The sequence below is a fragment of the Balaenoptera acutorostrata genome, chromosome 12, assembly GCF_949987535.1.
Source record: "Balaenoptera acutorostrata chromosome 12, mBalAcu1.1, whole genome shotgun sequence".
In the NCBI taxonomy this organism is placed as follows: Eukaryota; Metazoa; Chordata; class Mammalia; order Artiodactyla; family Balaenopteridae; genus Balaenoptera; species Balaenoptera acutorostrata.
Genome location: NC_080075.1, coordinates 64,475,789 through 64,492,711, shown reverse-complemented (window position 1 = coordinate 64,492,711; position 16,923 = coordinate 64,475,789). Strand labels below are relative to the sequence as shown.

Here is a 16,923-nt window from a genome sequence, read left to right as displayed (position 1 = left end):
TGTGCTGTGGCCACTCTGTGTCAGGCAGAGTGATCCTGTGGGTCACTGTGGAACTACTGTCACGGAAGGGTACAAAGGCCTTTTATTTTTATTTTTTATTTTTTTTAAATATTTTTATTTTTTTATTTATTTATTTTTCTGAAGACGCCTTTTCTTTTCTTTTTTTTAATTTTATTTATTTATTTATTTATGGCTGTGTTGGGTCTTCGTTTCTGTGCCAGGGCTTTCTCTAGTTGCGGCAAGTGGGGGCCACTCTTCATCGCGGTGCGCGGGCCTCTCACTAAAGCGGCCTCTCTTGTTGCGGAGCACAGGCTCCAGACGCGCAGGCTCAGTAGTTGTGGCTCACGGGCCTAGTTGCACCGCGGCATGTGGGATCTTCCCAGACCAGGGCTCGAACCCGTGTCCCCTGCATTGGCAGGCAGACTCTCAACCACTGCACCACCAGGGAAGCCCATAAAGGCCTTTTAGATAGTCAATATTAGTTTGCTAGAGCTGCCATAACAAAATACCACAAACTGGGTGGGTTAGAACAACAGAATTTTATTCTGTCACAATTCTAGAGGCTACAAGTCCAAAATCAAGCTGTCAGCAGGGCTGGTTCCTTCAAAGGGCTGTGAGAGTGAACTCTGTTCCATGCCTCTCTCCTAGCTTCTGGTGGTTTGCTAGCAATCTATGGCAATCTTTGGCATCACCCCAATCTATGCCTTCACCTTCCCATGGCGTTCTCCCTCTGTGTTTGTCTGTGTCTATACCCAAACTGCCCCTTTTTTATAACACCAGTCATATTGGATTAGGGGCCCAACCTACTCCAGTAGGATGACCTCATCCTAACTAATTAAGTTAGTTAAATTTAAGTAATTACATCTACAACCACTCTATTTCCAATTAAGGTCACCTTCAGAGGTATTGGGGGCTAGGACTTCAACACGAAGTCCAACAGAAGTCCTATGAATTTAGGGAGGGGGGCACACAATTTAAGCCATAATATAGTCAGAATGTGCAAGGTCTGTGCAGAGGGAATCTACAGTGGCAGAACTGAGGACTGGAAGAGAAAGAGGTGACACAGCTGGGAAGGCAAGGGGCTCTCAGCATGGTGGAAGGAGACTGGGCTGGGAGTCAGAGGGAAGATAAGGCTCTGGTCCTGACTCCACCACCAACTTGCTAAGGAATATTCTCGTTGAGAGCACAGGGTCCTTCATTTCCACCTTGCCCTTCTGAGAGGCTATCTCCCCGCAACCCCATACTAACCTATAGGTTAGTAGGGGTGAACACAGGGTGGGATGACAGTGGGCAGGGGTTAGGAATAGGAAGGATCTAGCTACTGTAAAACAAACAAAACACAGAAACCCTGAGGCTGGTTCACACTCTGCCATGTCCCCCACATCATGGAACCAAGAAGAACTTGACTGTCCTTGCTTGTCTTGCCCCCTCTCAGCATGCCCTTCTGCAAAACCGTTTTCCCCTCAGGGTTGCTCATTCACAAAGCAAGAAATCAAAGTAGAAAAGGGAGACTCCTATCGCAGATTCTCTTATGTCCTTATATGCCCCTCCCTGGAATCTCTCCTATTCATCTGCTTGTCTCCATCCCAGGGTCATTTCCCTTAAGTCCCCCGAAACCCTCTTCAGTACGGTGACAGCCCCCTTGCCCCAAATCCTTACCCCTCTAACTCATTCTCTACCACACCCCAATTAATCTCCCTAAAGCCCATATCTGATCCCACTCTCCTGACTTAACACTCAGTGTTTTCCCTTTGTCTTTATGACAGAGCCCACATCTCTCAAAGCGCCTTGCTTGCTGGCAAGGCCTCTCTCATATGGCTCTTGCCGTCCTCTCCTGCTCTCCTCCCTACCACAGAGCCCAGCCTGGCTTCCAGGGACGTGGGAAGTGCTGACCTTCTCATTCCCCTGAAGGTGGAGTCATTTCTCCCTTCCAGGTCTTTGACTATGCTGTTCCCTGTCCTGGAATGTTCTTCCTCTCACCCCCACACCCCCTACTGGCCCTCCAGGAAGCTTCCTCTGCCCTCCATTTGATCAGACCCTCTTCCTATGGGCTTCCCTGGTGCCCTGTATTGATTCTAGTCACGACTGCATGGCATTCACCTTGTCATGAGGCTGCCTCCCCGCCACCGTACGATACTGACAGCAGGAGCTGTGTCTTGCTCACTGTTGCATTTTCAGTTCTCAGCACATCTCACAGGCACTCAAGAAATATTGGTAAATAAATTATTCTTGTCAGGGATGTTGGATTTTTCAGATTTCAGAGTCTGATTCTGCACCCAATTCCTATGTGTGAATTTTTTCCCCACACCAAGTGATTCCTCAACACCAGCTGGGTTTCCTACAACTCAGCTCAATTCTGACACCATTCTACCCAGAGAGAGCATCAGATCCTGCAGGTAAGGGCTCACACAAGACTGCCCCCCGCCCCCCAACACACACACACTTCAGATGCCGATTGCAAGTCAGGTTGTCACCTGTGCTTCTGACTGACTGGCTATAAAGCAGAGGTTTCCATGACCCCCTCCTTGCATTTGATTAACTTTCTCAAGCAGCTCACAGAACCCAGGAAACCAGTTTACTCACTAGATTACCAGTTTATTACAAAGGATATTAAAGGATACAAATCAACAGCCAGATAAAGAGATACATAGGGCGAGGTCCTGAACAAAGGAGTTTCTGTCCCCGTGGAATTTGGGCCCAGCACGGTGGCACATGGACGAGCTCTCATTCCTCAACCTGGAAGCTCTCTGAACCTTCTCCTTTTGGATTTTTATGGAGGCTTCATTACATAGGCATGATTGATTAACTCACTGGCCATTGGTGATTGATTCAACCTCCAGCCCCTCTCTCCTCTTGGGAAATCAGGAGATGGGACTGAAAATTCCAACTTTCTATTCACAGTTGGTTTCCCTGGTAACCAGCTCCCTCATCTTTAGGGGATTTTCAAAAGCCACCTCATTAACATAAACTCAGTTGTGATTGAAAGGGGCTTATTATGAAAAACAAGACACCCATTTCACCTTTATGGCTCTGATTTCAGGAACTGTGGACAAAAAATCAAATATGATAACAGACATGTGGACACAGGGGGTGAAGGGGAGGGTGGGACGAATTGGGAGATTAGGTTTGACATAAATACACTACCATGTGTAAAACAGAGAGCTAGTGGGAACCTGCTGTATAGCACAGGGAGCTCAGCTCGGTGCTCTGTGATGACCTAGATGGGTGGGATGGGAGGGGGGAGGTCCAAGAGGGAGGGGATATAGTTATACATAGAGCTGATTCACTTCATTGTACAGAAGAAAGTAACACAACATTGTAAAGCAATTTTACTCCAGTAAAAAATATATATATTATAACAAAAGATGCTCCCATTGCTCTCATCACTCAGGACATTCCAAGGGTTTTGGGAGCTGTTAGGCAGGAACTGTGGCCGGAACACCAAAATATATATTTATCATACATCATAATATCACAGAGAACCATCCAAAGATCCCCCAAAAGCCCTCTAAATTAATGTTAATTAAGTGTTTTATCGGTATATATCAGAGCTAGCATGGTCACTCTAAATATGTTTAAATTTATGATGTAGCAGAGCTGTATGCTGCCCACTGTCATCGGAGCACCACATGTAATCAATGACTGCGCTATGGGGAGAAAGTAGCATAAAAAGCCTAAGGCTGAACCAGCAAACCTGCATTCTGCTTCCAACTTCTGCCCCCTCCCCCTACAAAGCCGCTTTAGCTGAGATGTCAACCTTGACCTTGGTTTCTTTTCTACAAAATAAAAAGATGACCTCCAAAGCTCCTCCCAGCTTCAATATTCTATGATCTGAAGCAGAATTTTGTGATTTATGTGATTATAGAGAATAAGTTATCCTGTCTCTGCAATGAAGCTCTGATATATTTCATGCTAGATGTTTCACTAAGTAAGTAAGTTGAAAGCAAAGCATAGGGGAAATTTGAGCTGATTTTAAATCATCTGCTTTATAAATCAGTTGTCAGGAAGGCATTGTGGACACTGTTCAAGAGAACCAGAGCTGGACAGTATTTAAAGCAGTAAAAACAGATTTTAATCAGGAACCATTGCAATAGGGGAAAGGAGACCTCAGTACTGTACTGGGCTCAATTCCGAATATAACAAGGAAAAGTGGGGATTTATAGCCAAGGAGCGGCTTGCAGGGGTCAGGGGATGGAAATTACTAAGAGGAGATTTCACGGGAATCAGGGGATTCTTGCTAAACTGACCAGACAGGACTCTTGCTAAAGGCAGACCAGGGTGATCAGGTATCAAGGATGGAGGATTCTCTCTAAACAAGATTCCTGCTAAAACTAAGTGATGGAGGCCCAACAAGGACAGACACAGAAGCCCAAGGTCAAAGCCTAGTTGAGAAGAGGGCTTAGAGGAGCCTGACTAAAGTTTGGTGAAGGAGAGTCCCTGTCAACACCACCTGAGTTAGTATCTTGAGTGGCACTAAGGGATCACACAAGAAATTTATGGGCTAGAATGAAGCATTCCTATAAAAGTTCTAGACACGTAATAAGTATTCAGTAAGTACTTACTGATTTGATAATTGGTTAAATGTTCTGGCACTTCATGTCTTTTCTTGAAAATAAATGGATTCTGATTATGACTTAATACTGACAGGAAAAGTGAAACACAAGTGCCTATTAACCATGCCAATGATTTTAGAAAGCACTTTTCATTATTATAAGTCTATCTGATTTCAATATGACCAAATCAAATAACAATTGTCTTTTTCTAATTCGAAAAGAAACATTCTACATAAAACATAGAACATTTATGTGTAAGAACTTTACTATGAAATAGGAAAAATACAGAAAATATAAAATAGGAATTATAATTCTACCATTATTAAAATTTTGGTATATTTGTTCCAGGTATTTCTCTCTGCATATATTCTAATTTTGTCAGCATCATGCTTAAGGTTAGAGCTGAGAACTTCCCAGGTCATTTAATCTTCTGCTAAAATAATTTGTAATAAATGCTTAGTATTCCCCTACTGTTGGGACATTTCCAAGATTTCATTATTTCCGATTGCTATTAGGAATAATGCTGTAATGAACACCTTTTATTATACATAAATCCTTGTCTATGTCTCTGATTATAACTTGGGATATATTACTAGGTATATATTTTCTAGGACAAAGAATATAAATGTTTCTAAAGGCTACTGAAATGTATTACCAAATGGCTTTCCAGAATGACTCCACCTGCTTAGAATTTACCAACAATGTACTGGACTGCCCTAATCCCAAATCCATGCCAGGATTAAGTATAATCTTGTGTCCAATATTCAGTACACACTATGAGAAAATATCCTGTCATTTTGCTTTAGCCTGCATTTTTTATCATTAATGAGACTGAACATTGTTTCAAGCTAACTCATTTGTATTTTCTCTATAAATTATGTGGATGATAATTTACTTAAATTGAATTTTAAAACAATTGCACCTCAGCTATCTTAATCATACTGATGGCCACATTAGAGAGAAAGAGAGCAGAGGAAAATTTTTATTTGAAAAAATAAATTCAATATTTAATTTGTTTTGAAATTTCAAACACGACTAGCGAAAGGTGAGAACTTTTCATGTTACTCAAAGCTGGAACATTGAATTTTTTAAAATTGAGAAGTATTGCTGCAGAGTTGGTAAATCATGTTTGCCTTGGAACTTCAGACTCTATCCCTGATTTCCTCAAGGACTCTAGACTCTAATGGCCTCAGCTGTGGCCAGATAACTAACTACTCCCATGGAAGGGCTTTCAGACCTGTGTTCTGCTTTGTACTTTGAAGTGAGCATCTGTCATCCATCTCGGTGCTCTGCCAGGCTTCCTAAGAACAGGAACACAAGACTGATTTTTCTCTCACCCAAATTCCACACGCAAGTCACCATTTCCAAGGTAGCAAGAGAGGTCTTGCAGATGAGCAATGACTTGCTTCAGGGCACAAGCACATTTGCAGCCTTACTGACCAGCCCTCCCCTTGAGGAGTGGCTTCTGGGGAGCTTTAATTAACAAGCATCTAAGCTGAGGGGAGGGCCTCTGCGTACCATTGAAAATAATGACTTTATTAACCACTGCTTAAAACTGAACCCAGCTCTGCATGTTTTCAGCCTGGAGAGTCTTGGGCGAGAAAATGCGAGTGATGGGGTGGTCTTAACTGAAATATTGATAGTCCTAATGATACCAAGACTTATAAACCACGTGCCATGGGTACACAGCCCCAGAAAGACAGTATTTGGTTTTCCACCAAGAACTGATACCCAAATTTACTACTATTTCACTTACTCCCTCTGCTTTACGCGCATAATTTTTTCTATATATTTATTTCGTACTTGTTTTTTAAAAAATATTCTAGTTATTTATTTTTGTGTATAAAATGAAGATGCGGTCTTTAGACAGAGTTAAATGACACAGAGCCTACTATAAAAATCAGACCTCCAGGACATTCACCACCCTACGCAAACCCCAGAAGTAAATAACACCTAAAAAATGTCTGCCTTCATTCTATTTGGCTAGACGTTTGGTTTTCACTCAGTTCTCTTTCATGGCTCTGTTCTTGCAGGACACGGTATCCAGGCTGTCCAGGCCTCAGCTAGTGCTAATAGTCAAAACGGGATAATTCAGGAGCTACATCATTGGCACAGCTCAGCTAATCATAAGATAAATAAAAAATTTTCTTAACAAACACTTGGTGACATTGCCACTTTTCCCTTCAAAGACAGTTGCCAATTCAAGAATGCCTAAGTCCTGATTTATGCTTTAATCAAGCATCTGTGTTCTGTTAAAAAAAAAAAAAACACATAAAGTAGGCAGTAAAATACCTATTTTAATTATTCTACTGCCTCATGTTCACCTCCAGAATTCCAACTCCATCCAGAAAGTGGGTTTCTCAAAAAAGTAGCTAAAATGGAGGTAAGTTAGAGCAGTATCATCTTTGGGTGGGTAAGGCAGAAGAAGGCCTGGAAAGGAAGGAAGAAGAATAGAGACTGACTAGCCTTTTGAAAGGAAAAACATGCTTTTCTGTTTATAGGTAGAATTAGTCTAGGTACAGAGAAGTGAGCATTTTCAGACATTATTAAAAAATTACTATGAGAAATGTTCACAATATACATCAAAAATTTAAGTGGGCATATCTTTCAGACAAGAAACCCTATTTGGAATTTTATTTTAAGGCAATAATAAGGAATGCATGCAAAGATAAAGCTATTTATATTAAATCAGGAGTTGGCTAAATTATGGTATGTCCATGAATTGCAATATTTTGTAGGCAGTTAAAATTATGAGAGGAACATTAAATGACAAGAAAAAATGTTTCTATATATCCTTAAGTAGAAATAAGTTTATGACACATTGTAAACAGTGTAAGCATCATCAAATGTTTGTTTCAAAGTACAATACATACATATATAGAGAAAAAGCCTGAAAATATTATACTTTTTGCTTTCATCCGTTATTTTCTGTAGTATTGTTTTTGTGTGTTTTTTTTACTGTCCTACAAGGAACATGTATTATTTTGGTAATAAGAAAATTCGGCCAATGTTATATTTTAAAAACACAAGGCTTGGGCTTCCCTGGTGGCACAGTGGTTGAGAATCTGCCCGCCAATGCGGGGGACACGGGTTCGAGCCCTGGTCTGGGAAGATCCCACATGCCGCGGAGCAACTAGGCCCGTGAGCCACAACTACTGAGCCTGCGCATCTGGAGCCTGTGCTCCGCAACAAGAGAGGCCACGATAGTGAGAGGCCCGCGCACCGGGATGAAGAGTGGCACCCGGTCGCCGCAACTAGAGAAAGCCCTCGCACAGAAACGAAGACTCAACACAGCCAAAAATAAATAAATAAATAATTTTTTTACAAAAAAAAACAAAAAACACAAGGCTCACACTAGCAACGCGACTTTAAACTTAAAGGGATAAAGAGTTCCCCTTTCTTCCCCTATTGTTTTGCTTCCTGAAAAGCAGTATCCAGGTTCAGCTCGTTTCTGAGAAGGAAGCTCACCTACCTGCAGTTGGCCTCTGGGGGGCGCAGCACCAATTGGGGCTGGAAGGACCACCAAGGACAGTCAGGTCGCACCATACCTTGTGAGGAGTCTCTCTCGTCTCCCCAGTTCCTCTCCTCCTTGACTTCCTTTCCAAAGAGTCCTCCTCTGAGGCTTTGTACGGACGCCGTTCATCAGGCCCTCCCCGTCTCTCCCGCACGCACATGCGCGCACTTCAAGTGCACACGCACGCATGCGTATGCGGTTCTCTGGGCATTTGGAAACTCAGTGTGGAACGGAGCAGAGAGAACAGGAAGGGCCTGGGTGTTCATCCTACCTCTATAATTTATTCCTGGGACCAAGCAAATCAGTGGGCTTCGCCAGACCCACGTTCCTGCCTTTGGAAAGTGGAGATGGTGGAGCTGGTGTGGTGAAATTTAAAGACAGCAAAACACAGGACAGGGGCTTCGTTGGTGGCGCAGTGGTTAAGAATCCGCCTGCCGATATAGGGCACACGGGTTCGAACCCTGGTCCGGGAAGATCCCATATGCCACGGAGCAGCTAAGCCCGTGTGCCACAACTACTGAGCCCGCGCTCTAGAGCCGGCGAGCCACAACTACTGAAGCCCACGCGCCTAGAGCCCGTGCTCCGCAACAAGAGAAGCCACCGCAATGAGAAGCCTGCCCACCGCCACGAAGAGTAGCCCCCGCTTGCCGCAACTAGAGAAGGCCCGCGCAGCAATGAGGATCCAATGCACACAAAAATAAATAAATAATTTAAAAAAAAACAGAAACAAAAACACAGGACAGATATCCAAGAGGTATTTTTAAAAGGCCCTTGCAGCAGAGGCTAAGAAAAGCACAAAGTATACATCTTATTTCCCCAACCATAAAATAAGGGAAAATTAGTTCTACTAACGAGAATACTTTAACATATGCTTGAAGCAAACATAAAGGTCAAAAGAGAGAAAGCATTTAGGTGAAATAATATTGATTAGATTTTTTGCATTTTCTTCATGTAGTTTTGCTGGTGACCGGAATACACTCAAATAAAGAAATGACAAAGAAGATTAAAAGGCCCAAATTCAGTAAGTAAAGTTGCAGTTCCTCGCTGGTACAAGACTTGTGTCTCCCATGTGGAGGACTGTTACACTTGTTTCAGATAATTTGGAAAGTTTGGGGTCTTTCTGTTTTGGGTTTTTTTGTGTGTGTGTCTTATCTCAATATTTTGCACTCAGACTAATTAGTAATGATTCTTATTTGTCATCTACTTCATTCCAAAAAGCATTTGAAATAAGAGTTCTTATTTTCGGGTAGATACGTGGTTCTACTATATTAGAAAAATTCAAAATGCACATACAAAGACCAGGTGACACTATGTCTCTATGCCTAAGCTGGAGTAGGTATTTTTCTGCCATTCTGTCTCAATTCCCCATACCAGAAAATTCAGTCTGGCTAATGCAAAAGTCCAGCAAACCTGCCCACCTTCCAGCGTGCCCTGGAATCAATGGGTAATCTCACAGAAAAGTTTCACACCCAATCAGTGGAAAGAGGAATAATTAATTTCATTTTTGGGTGATAGTTAAGGTTAGATGACAGAAAAGCCAAAATAACAGTTGCTTAGATAAGACTGAAGTTTCTTTCTCTCTCCTGTAAACATAGTCTGGGCTTTTATGGGAGCTTCACAGTCTTCAGGGACACAGACTCCTTCTATCTTGTCATTCTGCTTTTCTCAACGTGGCTCTCAACTCATTGTCCAGAATGGCTACCCCAGCTCCATCCATCATGTCCACATTCCAGTCAGTAGGAAGGGATGAAGAAAGGCACATACTTACTCCCTTTAAAGACAAGTCCAGGAAGTCAAATACACCACTTCTACTTAAATACCATTGACCAGAATTCAGGGAGAATAGGAAATGTCTTGATTTCAAGCATCTGCATGCCTAGCTAAAAGTAAGGAGTACTATTATTAGGAAAGAAGAGAGAATGGCTATTGGGAAAGAACTAGCAGGACAGGACATAAATGGAAAATCTCACACTCAAATCTTGTGAGCACACTGAGCTATCTGTATGTAAATTTGTAGACTTGATGGACGCTTGAATTAAGGTATATTTATGAAGGACCATAAGAAAAAGACTTTAGGTATATTCAGTGCTCTGTGCTGTCTACAAAAGAAACTTCTGTACAGGCATTAGATTTATGTGCCTTAAATCAGCAACATTAAAATTTTGAAATAAAAGAAGAGATTTGTTTCACGCAGCATTTTTTTTCTTCTGTTCCTTTAAGCCCTTTGTGCAGGACTTCCTGTTGAAATGAGACCAAAAGGGCAGCCATCCACAGCCTCCTAGTCTGAAATACTAAAAAGGAATCAGTTGTTTATTTATTCCTGTCAGGAAGGAGAGCCAAGAGAATCAGGCCAGGGGCAGATGTGTGTTCAAAACAGTGATTGGGTTAATATGGAGACAATGCACACCCAAGTATGAATTCCTTTGGGCTGTTTCCAGTATCTTCATTAACTCGTCTACAAAAATCATAAAAGGTTCCATGATTACCATGACAACAGTTTTCAGTGACTATGAAAGTCTGTGCTAAACGACCCAAGGGCAAACCTCTTTGAGAGATCTCAAATGGATTCAACTTCTGATATGCTAAATTCTAACCTTATTCTCAAAATCTCCCTAGTGATACAGCACTTTTGAATCAGTGTATGCATGAGGCCTTTTCTCTAATTAGAAACTCTGTCATGGTCATTAAATAAGAGGGAAAAATATAAAATGAAAGTAATAGGATATTCCCAAACTATGGTGTTACCTGATTCTTTACCTCAGGAGTATTTCCAAATGGTAATCTATACCTTGAGGCCAAAGTAATTTTCATTTTTTCTGTTCAACCTTGTCAATCTGCCACTGGGGCAGGTGACTGATAGCAAGGGAGGCACACCGTTCATTCACTTGACAAGTATTTATTGGGTGCTGGCCAAGTACCAGGTACGGTTAGACACCCAGATACAACAGCGATTGAGACTCAGACTGTGCCCTCACAGAGCTCAAAATCTAGAGAGGAAGAAAGACAAGTCACCAGGCAATTATGGTGTCTTATGTAAGTGCTAGGACTCGGGAGCTAAAGGTACTCCAAGAATATGGAGAAAAAAGCTATGTATCCGGGAGGGCTTCCTGGAGGAAGTGACACACCTACACTGATATCTGAAGGCCTAATAGGGATTGACCAGGCAAAGATGAGGGGAAAAGAGTGTTACAAGCAGAAAGAAAAAGCATGCCTAAGCCCTGAAGAAGAGAAAGAGCTAAAAAGTAGTTCCATATGACTGAGGTATAGAGTGGGAGGCGCATGTGTTGAGATAAGAGATGGAGGGGTAAGCAGGCACCAGATCGTGAAGAGCTTTGTTACTGTGTCTAGGAATCTGCAGTTCATCAATGAGGGCAATGGGGAATATCTGAGTGCTGATTATTTAGGTGCAGTTAGCAGAAATCCAAGGCCAATTTGCTTAAGCAGAAAAGGAGATTTTGGCAGTACATGAGGTAGCTCACATGACATGAGGTGTCTCGCAGAACCCAAGGTGGGGAGGGCAGCTCGCACTCACTGGGACTGTACCCCAGGTGGAAAGATCTCAAGAATTGGTGCCTCTGCTTCTCTCTGCATGTCTGCCTCACTATCCACCCCCCAACCCCCTGGTTCATGTAGACCATGTCTCTCAGCCCTGATCCCAAATTCCTGGGAGAGAAACTCTAACTGCATCAGCCTAGACTGGGAGGGTGGTTTTCAGAGAAGAGTAGGATGGTTAGGGCTGTGTTAGGGAAGTAAAACAATCCTGACAACAAAACCCACCAAAAATCCCGCCAACAAAACCCAACAAAAATCCCTTTGTCCCAGCATATGAAGAGAGAAGAGAGAGTACACAATATATTAGTGAGTAAGCATTACAGATAGACATTCATATACAGGTAGGATGAAAGTATCTACCAAGTCTGGACAGAATTTCACACAAACTTATACAGTGAAGTAGAAGACAGAACAATTACAACTTCTCTTAACTCTTGGAAAAATAAATACATGGACCTCCTGAGTGTCTTTTGTATACCTGGAGACCCCTAAACTCCTTCTGGAGGTGAGTATCAATATTTGTGGATCCAAGGATCAGAATTCTGGAGACCTTGCACTCTGCAGGTGATTCCGACGCCTGGTAAAATTTGAGAACCGCTGGACTAGACGTACCCAAGATCAGGGATGCTTACAGATGTGAATGTGAAATCATGGGTTCTCTTCAGTGCCCTCTGCCTCTTTCCTAGCCAGCCCTCAGTTTTCACCAGTGTTTATTCAGGACTAAAAGTCTTCACCACCCAGAGGACTGAAGGTAAAATAACAAGGAGGAGGTCGTTTGAGAGTTTTGCCCAGAGGACAGTTTACTGACACCTACTACACACGTAGCACTACTTTCGGCTCTTGAGGATCTAGTGACCAGACATGGTACCATGAGTTGGCAGAACCAGATTTGAAACTGAGGTCTCTGTGAGGCTCAACACCAGATGCTTTTCCAGTGCCTTGTGGCAAGCTAGCCATTTAGGAATTAAGTATCCATTGCCTAGAGGCAGATGAGGTGTTAAGATAATCAAGGGCTGACTGAATAGGAAGTAAAGTAGAAGAAATGTGGGAAAATAGAAAAAAGAGTAAATGCATGAGCTTCATCCTTTGGCTTGGCCTGAGACCTTATGCCACACTAGTGCATCTATTCTGTCTATGCATACGGTTACTGTTACTTTAGGTAATTGTCACTTTCTCTCCTCCCTACTTCCTCTGCTTTCTCATTTCTTTTTCTTCTCATCTCCTTTTCCTTCTTTCTATTTCTTTGGTCTACCCATGGCCCCCAGGAGCCCTTATGGACCTTGGTTAGCTCCACTGGAGGCCCTTTGGGCCAAAAAAGGTAGTACATGTTGAAAATAATTTCGCATGGGGCTTTTACAAAAGGGAAAGCAAAGATGAAAATAAAAATAAAAACGGGACTAGTTCTTACGGATCTACTCCTCCCACCCATACATGACCATTCATTCCAAGCTAGTATTTTGTTCTCACGTACACAGTCGTATTGTGTACAATTTTATTCTGTCACTTGGCTTACCACAGCATCTTATTTTCTAAATCAAATCAAGTCTGACTCCAGACTGCCAATTGCCTAGGGCTGAGATATTAAAATTCCATCATTACAAGGGCTTCCTCCCTCCCAGCTCCAGGCATTGGAAGCCTTAGGCAATTTACAACATTCAGAGAGAGCCCCTGCATTGCTCAGTGTCAAAGCACATGTTATTCCTAGAAGTTGAGTAGCTCCATTGTTTCATGAATGGTGGGATCTTGGCAAATGTGGGGAAGCCCTATGCCGAAGGTTCTACCCAGAGGGGCACCACATCAGGTACTGTTCCAAAGTGATGTTGATCCAAGGCAGATGCTAGAGAACAGGGGCATTTCCCTTACTGGGACCTACCTGCCCACTCCCACCTTCCCTGTCTTGGAAGGTCATTTTCTCTCCATCACTCTTTGGGCTGACCAAGCCCAATCCCCTCAAACGAGGAGGCTTCCAAGCAACTAATTCCCAGAACCTTGAGGGAGAGTTGCCAGGCAACCCCTGCCCTCTCTTGCAACCTTGAGCTCCAGAGATAGGAGAACACAAAAGTCTGACTACCTTCTTAGAATAGTAAGGGGAAAAATACAATAAGAATAAGCATAAGTTAATGTCTTAGTAAATTAACCTGCTGTATGGTGCAGGGTAAAGTTTACCATACTGTACAGAATGAGAGTTTTACCAAGTTTCTTTACAGAGGTGACTTTTTCAAGGCTCTCATTTTCCTGCTATGTTTTGGAGCCATAGATCCGATCTAACCCACAGGTACCTCACTAGTATATTTAGTCAGCTTAAACCTACTCAAGCAGTTTCTAACAAATGACCAAAACGTGGTTGCACTTTTCTTGACTGTTGAAGGCTACAAATAATGGTTGAAGGGTTTAGGTGTGTTCATAAAACACTTCTCCTAAGGCAGTCAAGATACCTTATAGATTTTAAGGATTAACTTCATTTATGTTAGATTCCACATTTGAAAAAGGTCTACTCTTCAACTCATGAACCTTTTAGCCCATACTGTAATAAACACATCATATGTTTCCCCATAAATTATGTCTACCAACAACTCTAGAACGATCCCTGTCTGGCAGAGTGTTTGTGCTAGAGAGAGAAAAGCTTTTAAGTTGTAAAATCTCCTCAATAGCTTTTCTACATGTAAGCAAGCCCCAGAAGAGCTCCAGAAGCAATGGCCTTAGCCTAAAGTGGGGTCAGATGAGATAGTGTTACACAGGTGAGAGCTGTGATGATTAACTCCAGCAATTTATTGCCTGTCCATCCTGCAAAGTCTCTGACTTCAGTGAGCACCCGATCTTGTATAAGGTAAAATAAAATTATGCAAAGGAAAGCCTTCCTGGACCCAACACCAACTGCCAACATACAAAAAACCAGTTTAGATGGCTCCTGTGTATGCTACACTTCCTCTGCTGTCTACTTACTGCACATTATTATAAGAGCTTTTTTATACCGTCTGTCTTCTCAACTAGACCAAATAATTAGTGCTCATTAGGTATTTGTTGGACGAACTACAACAATGAAGCAAAACACTGTAAAATAAAGCAAAATGTGGTAAATGCTACAAAAGAATAACAAGGGGTCTACAATAGGATTCATACTAGTTTCTTGAAGGAGCATTTAAGGTAGGATATGAAAAATAAGTGGAATTGCAGAGGTAGGTGGAAGGGCTTTCGAAGTGCACTAAGCCCAGATGTCGTGGAGAAGATTGGGTCAGGAAACAGTGAGGGGCGTGACTGGGTTTAAGCGTTGGGGAGTCGTGGGAGATGCAGCTGGAAGGTGGGTTAAGACTAGGCAATGCCAGTCTGAGAAGCTTTGTTTTTTGCCATTCTTTAGAGGGTGGGAACCACTGAAAGTGTTCTGAGCAGGAAATCGACATGATGAAGACAACAGTCAGCAAGATAAACAACAGCAAGATATTCCCCACAGGCAGTGAAGCCATGTTCTGAAATATTTCCATTACATTGGAGTCTGTTGAAATAGTCTTAACTTGGGGTGAAATGTATAACCTTTAATTCACATAGTTCTCTCCAATAAGTTAACCTTAATACCATGTAAGGCATGGAAAGATTTTTGCAGTCAACCTGGAAAGGGTGGATAATTCCCAGAGGTACTGCCTCAGCAGGAAGAGGTAATTGTTCTGGGACTTGGTTATTGAGTCCATTGGACACTGTTGAAGACATACAGCTCTGTGATTGTAGGATTTGGGTATAGCAAGCGCACAGCTTCTCCACTGGGCTCACATGTCGTTAGCTATAGCAACTTGTAAGGAACCCCCAATGTTTGCTTGCTCCTTAGACACTTGGTACCAATACCAGTGTGTTCTCCACACAGATTGATGTGTGTGCCGTTTCTCACACCATGAAAAAAGAAGTGGATTAACTCTCTAGCCCTCCTTCTGGTGTGTGGGTGAGAAGGGAGGTGGACTCTCTCTGTGTTGTAGATTTTCAGTTGAATAAGCTCTGCCATGGCAGTTCTCAGAAATAACAGGCAAAGAATGCAAGGAAAATTGTACTAGAAGAGTTGCCTTGCAGGTGTTTGGGATACATGCACAGATGTATACAGACACACACACAAATGCACACACACACAAACACACCCAGACAACCTATTTACAAGACATATCCTATATTTACCCACTAGTGGTTGTCAGTGATCTTCAAGTTCAGAAAAGCCTCGTAGGATTAGAGTAGGGAAGCAACCATTTAACTCCTTTTCTTCAGTAATGGGAGAAGCAACCAGGTGGAGCTGGCAAAGCTCTGTGTCTGGAGCCAGAGGGTATGAGTTCAGGGCCTGGCTCTGCCTCTTTGCTGGTACCTGAGCTTGAACAAATAAACTTATCTCTCTACAAAATGAGGACAATATGCCTCTCAGGGTTTTGTAAGAGTCAAGTGAAAAAGTGTGTATTACATCCTTTCTAAATTAAAAGTAGGTTACTTTTAGGGACTTCCCTGGTGGTCCAGTGGTTAAGACTCCGAGCTTCTACTGCAGGGGGCGAGGGTTCGATCCCTGGTCGGGGAACCAGGGAACTATTCTAACAGAGTTGATTGTTTCAGGCAACGTCACCTTCCTTTGGAGGATGACAGCAGTCTGTCAGGTGGGTTACCTCACTGGTGCTGACCAGGAAATTCCAGATGGACTTGTTAAGATTACATTCCTGGGAAAGAATGAAACTGCAGTTAGGTTAGGCATTGTCTCGGTTTGGTGACGTGAGCTTTGCACGAGTGACTCTATGTTGGGCCTGTTGTCTCTCTTTTGACATTACTAACTGGGATTCTTTCTGAAGTGATGAAGATGTGGAATTAGATAATGACGGTTGCACAAACTTGTGAATATACTATAAATCACTGATTGTACGCTTAAAAGGACCAATTTATGGTATGTGAATGGTATCCCAACTTTTAAAAATGGAATTTTCCAAAAAGAAAAAGAAAGGAAATTGCTTCTGAAAATAATATTGTGCAGTTCTGAAAAGAGTTCTAGCAAAAACAACGGTTGACATCTTGGTCACAGTGGGACTCTTAATTCACCCAGTGCCCATGTGATGTGACCCCTGCTGACTCCCAGACCTCATCATGGACCTCCCCCAGCCCACTCACTGTGCTCCAGGCACACTGGCCTCCTTCATGTTCTTCAAACCACCAAGCCCTTTCCCACATCAAGGTTTTTGCCCTGGTTCTTCTTTCTGCCTGGAAGGTCCTCCTAGACCTTTGCTGGCTGGTAACTTCTCATCATCCAAGTAACCATGGTAGGAGAGTAAATAGAGAGGAATACAGGGACTAGAT

At 42.6% G+C, this 16,923-nt stretch overlaps 1 protein-coding gene across 4 annotated transcripts in view; it reads left to right on the top strand.

The window, feature by feature from the left end:
• VIT (vitrin) overlaps positions 1–16,923 on the top strand; it is a 132,027-nt gene that overhangs the window by 30,657 nt on the left and 84,447 nt on the right. For all 4 annotated transcript variants that reach the window (XM_057558271.1, XM_007191414.3, XM_007191413.2 and 1 more), the window contains exon 3: positions 9,023–9,088. In XM_057558271.1, the coding sequence (XP_057414254.1) occupies positions 9,023–9,088 (66 nt within the window). The remainder of the gene's footprint in view (positions 1–9,022; positions 9,089–16,923) is intronic.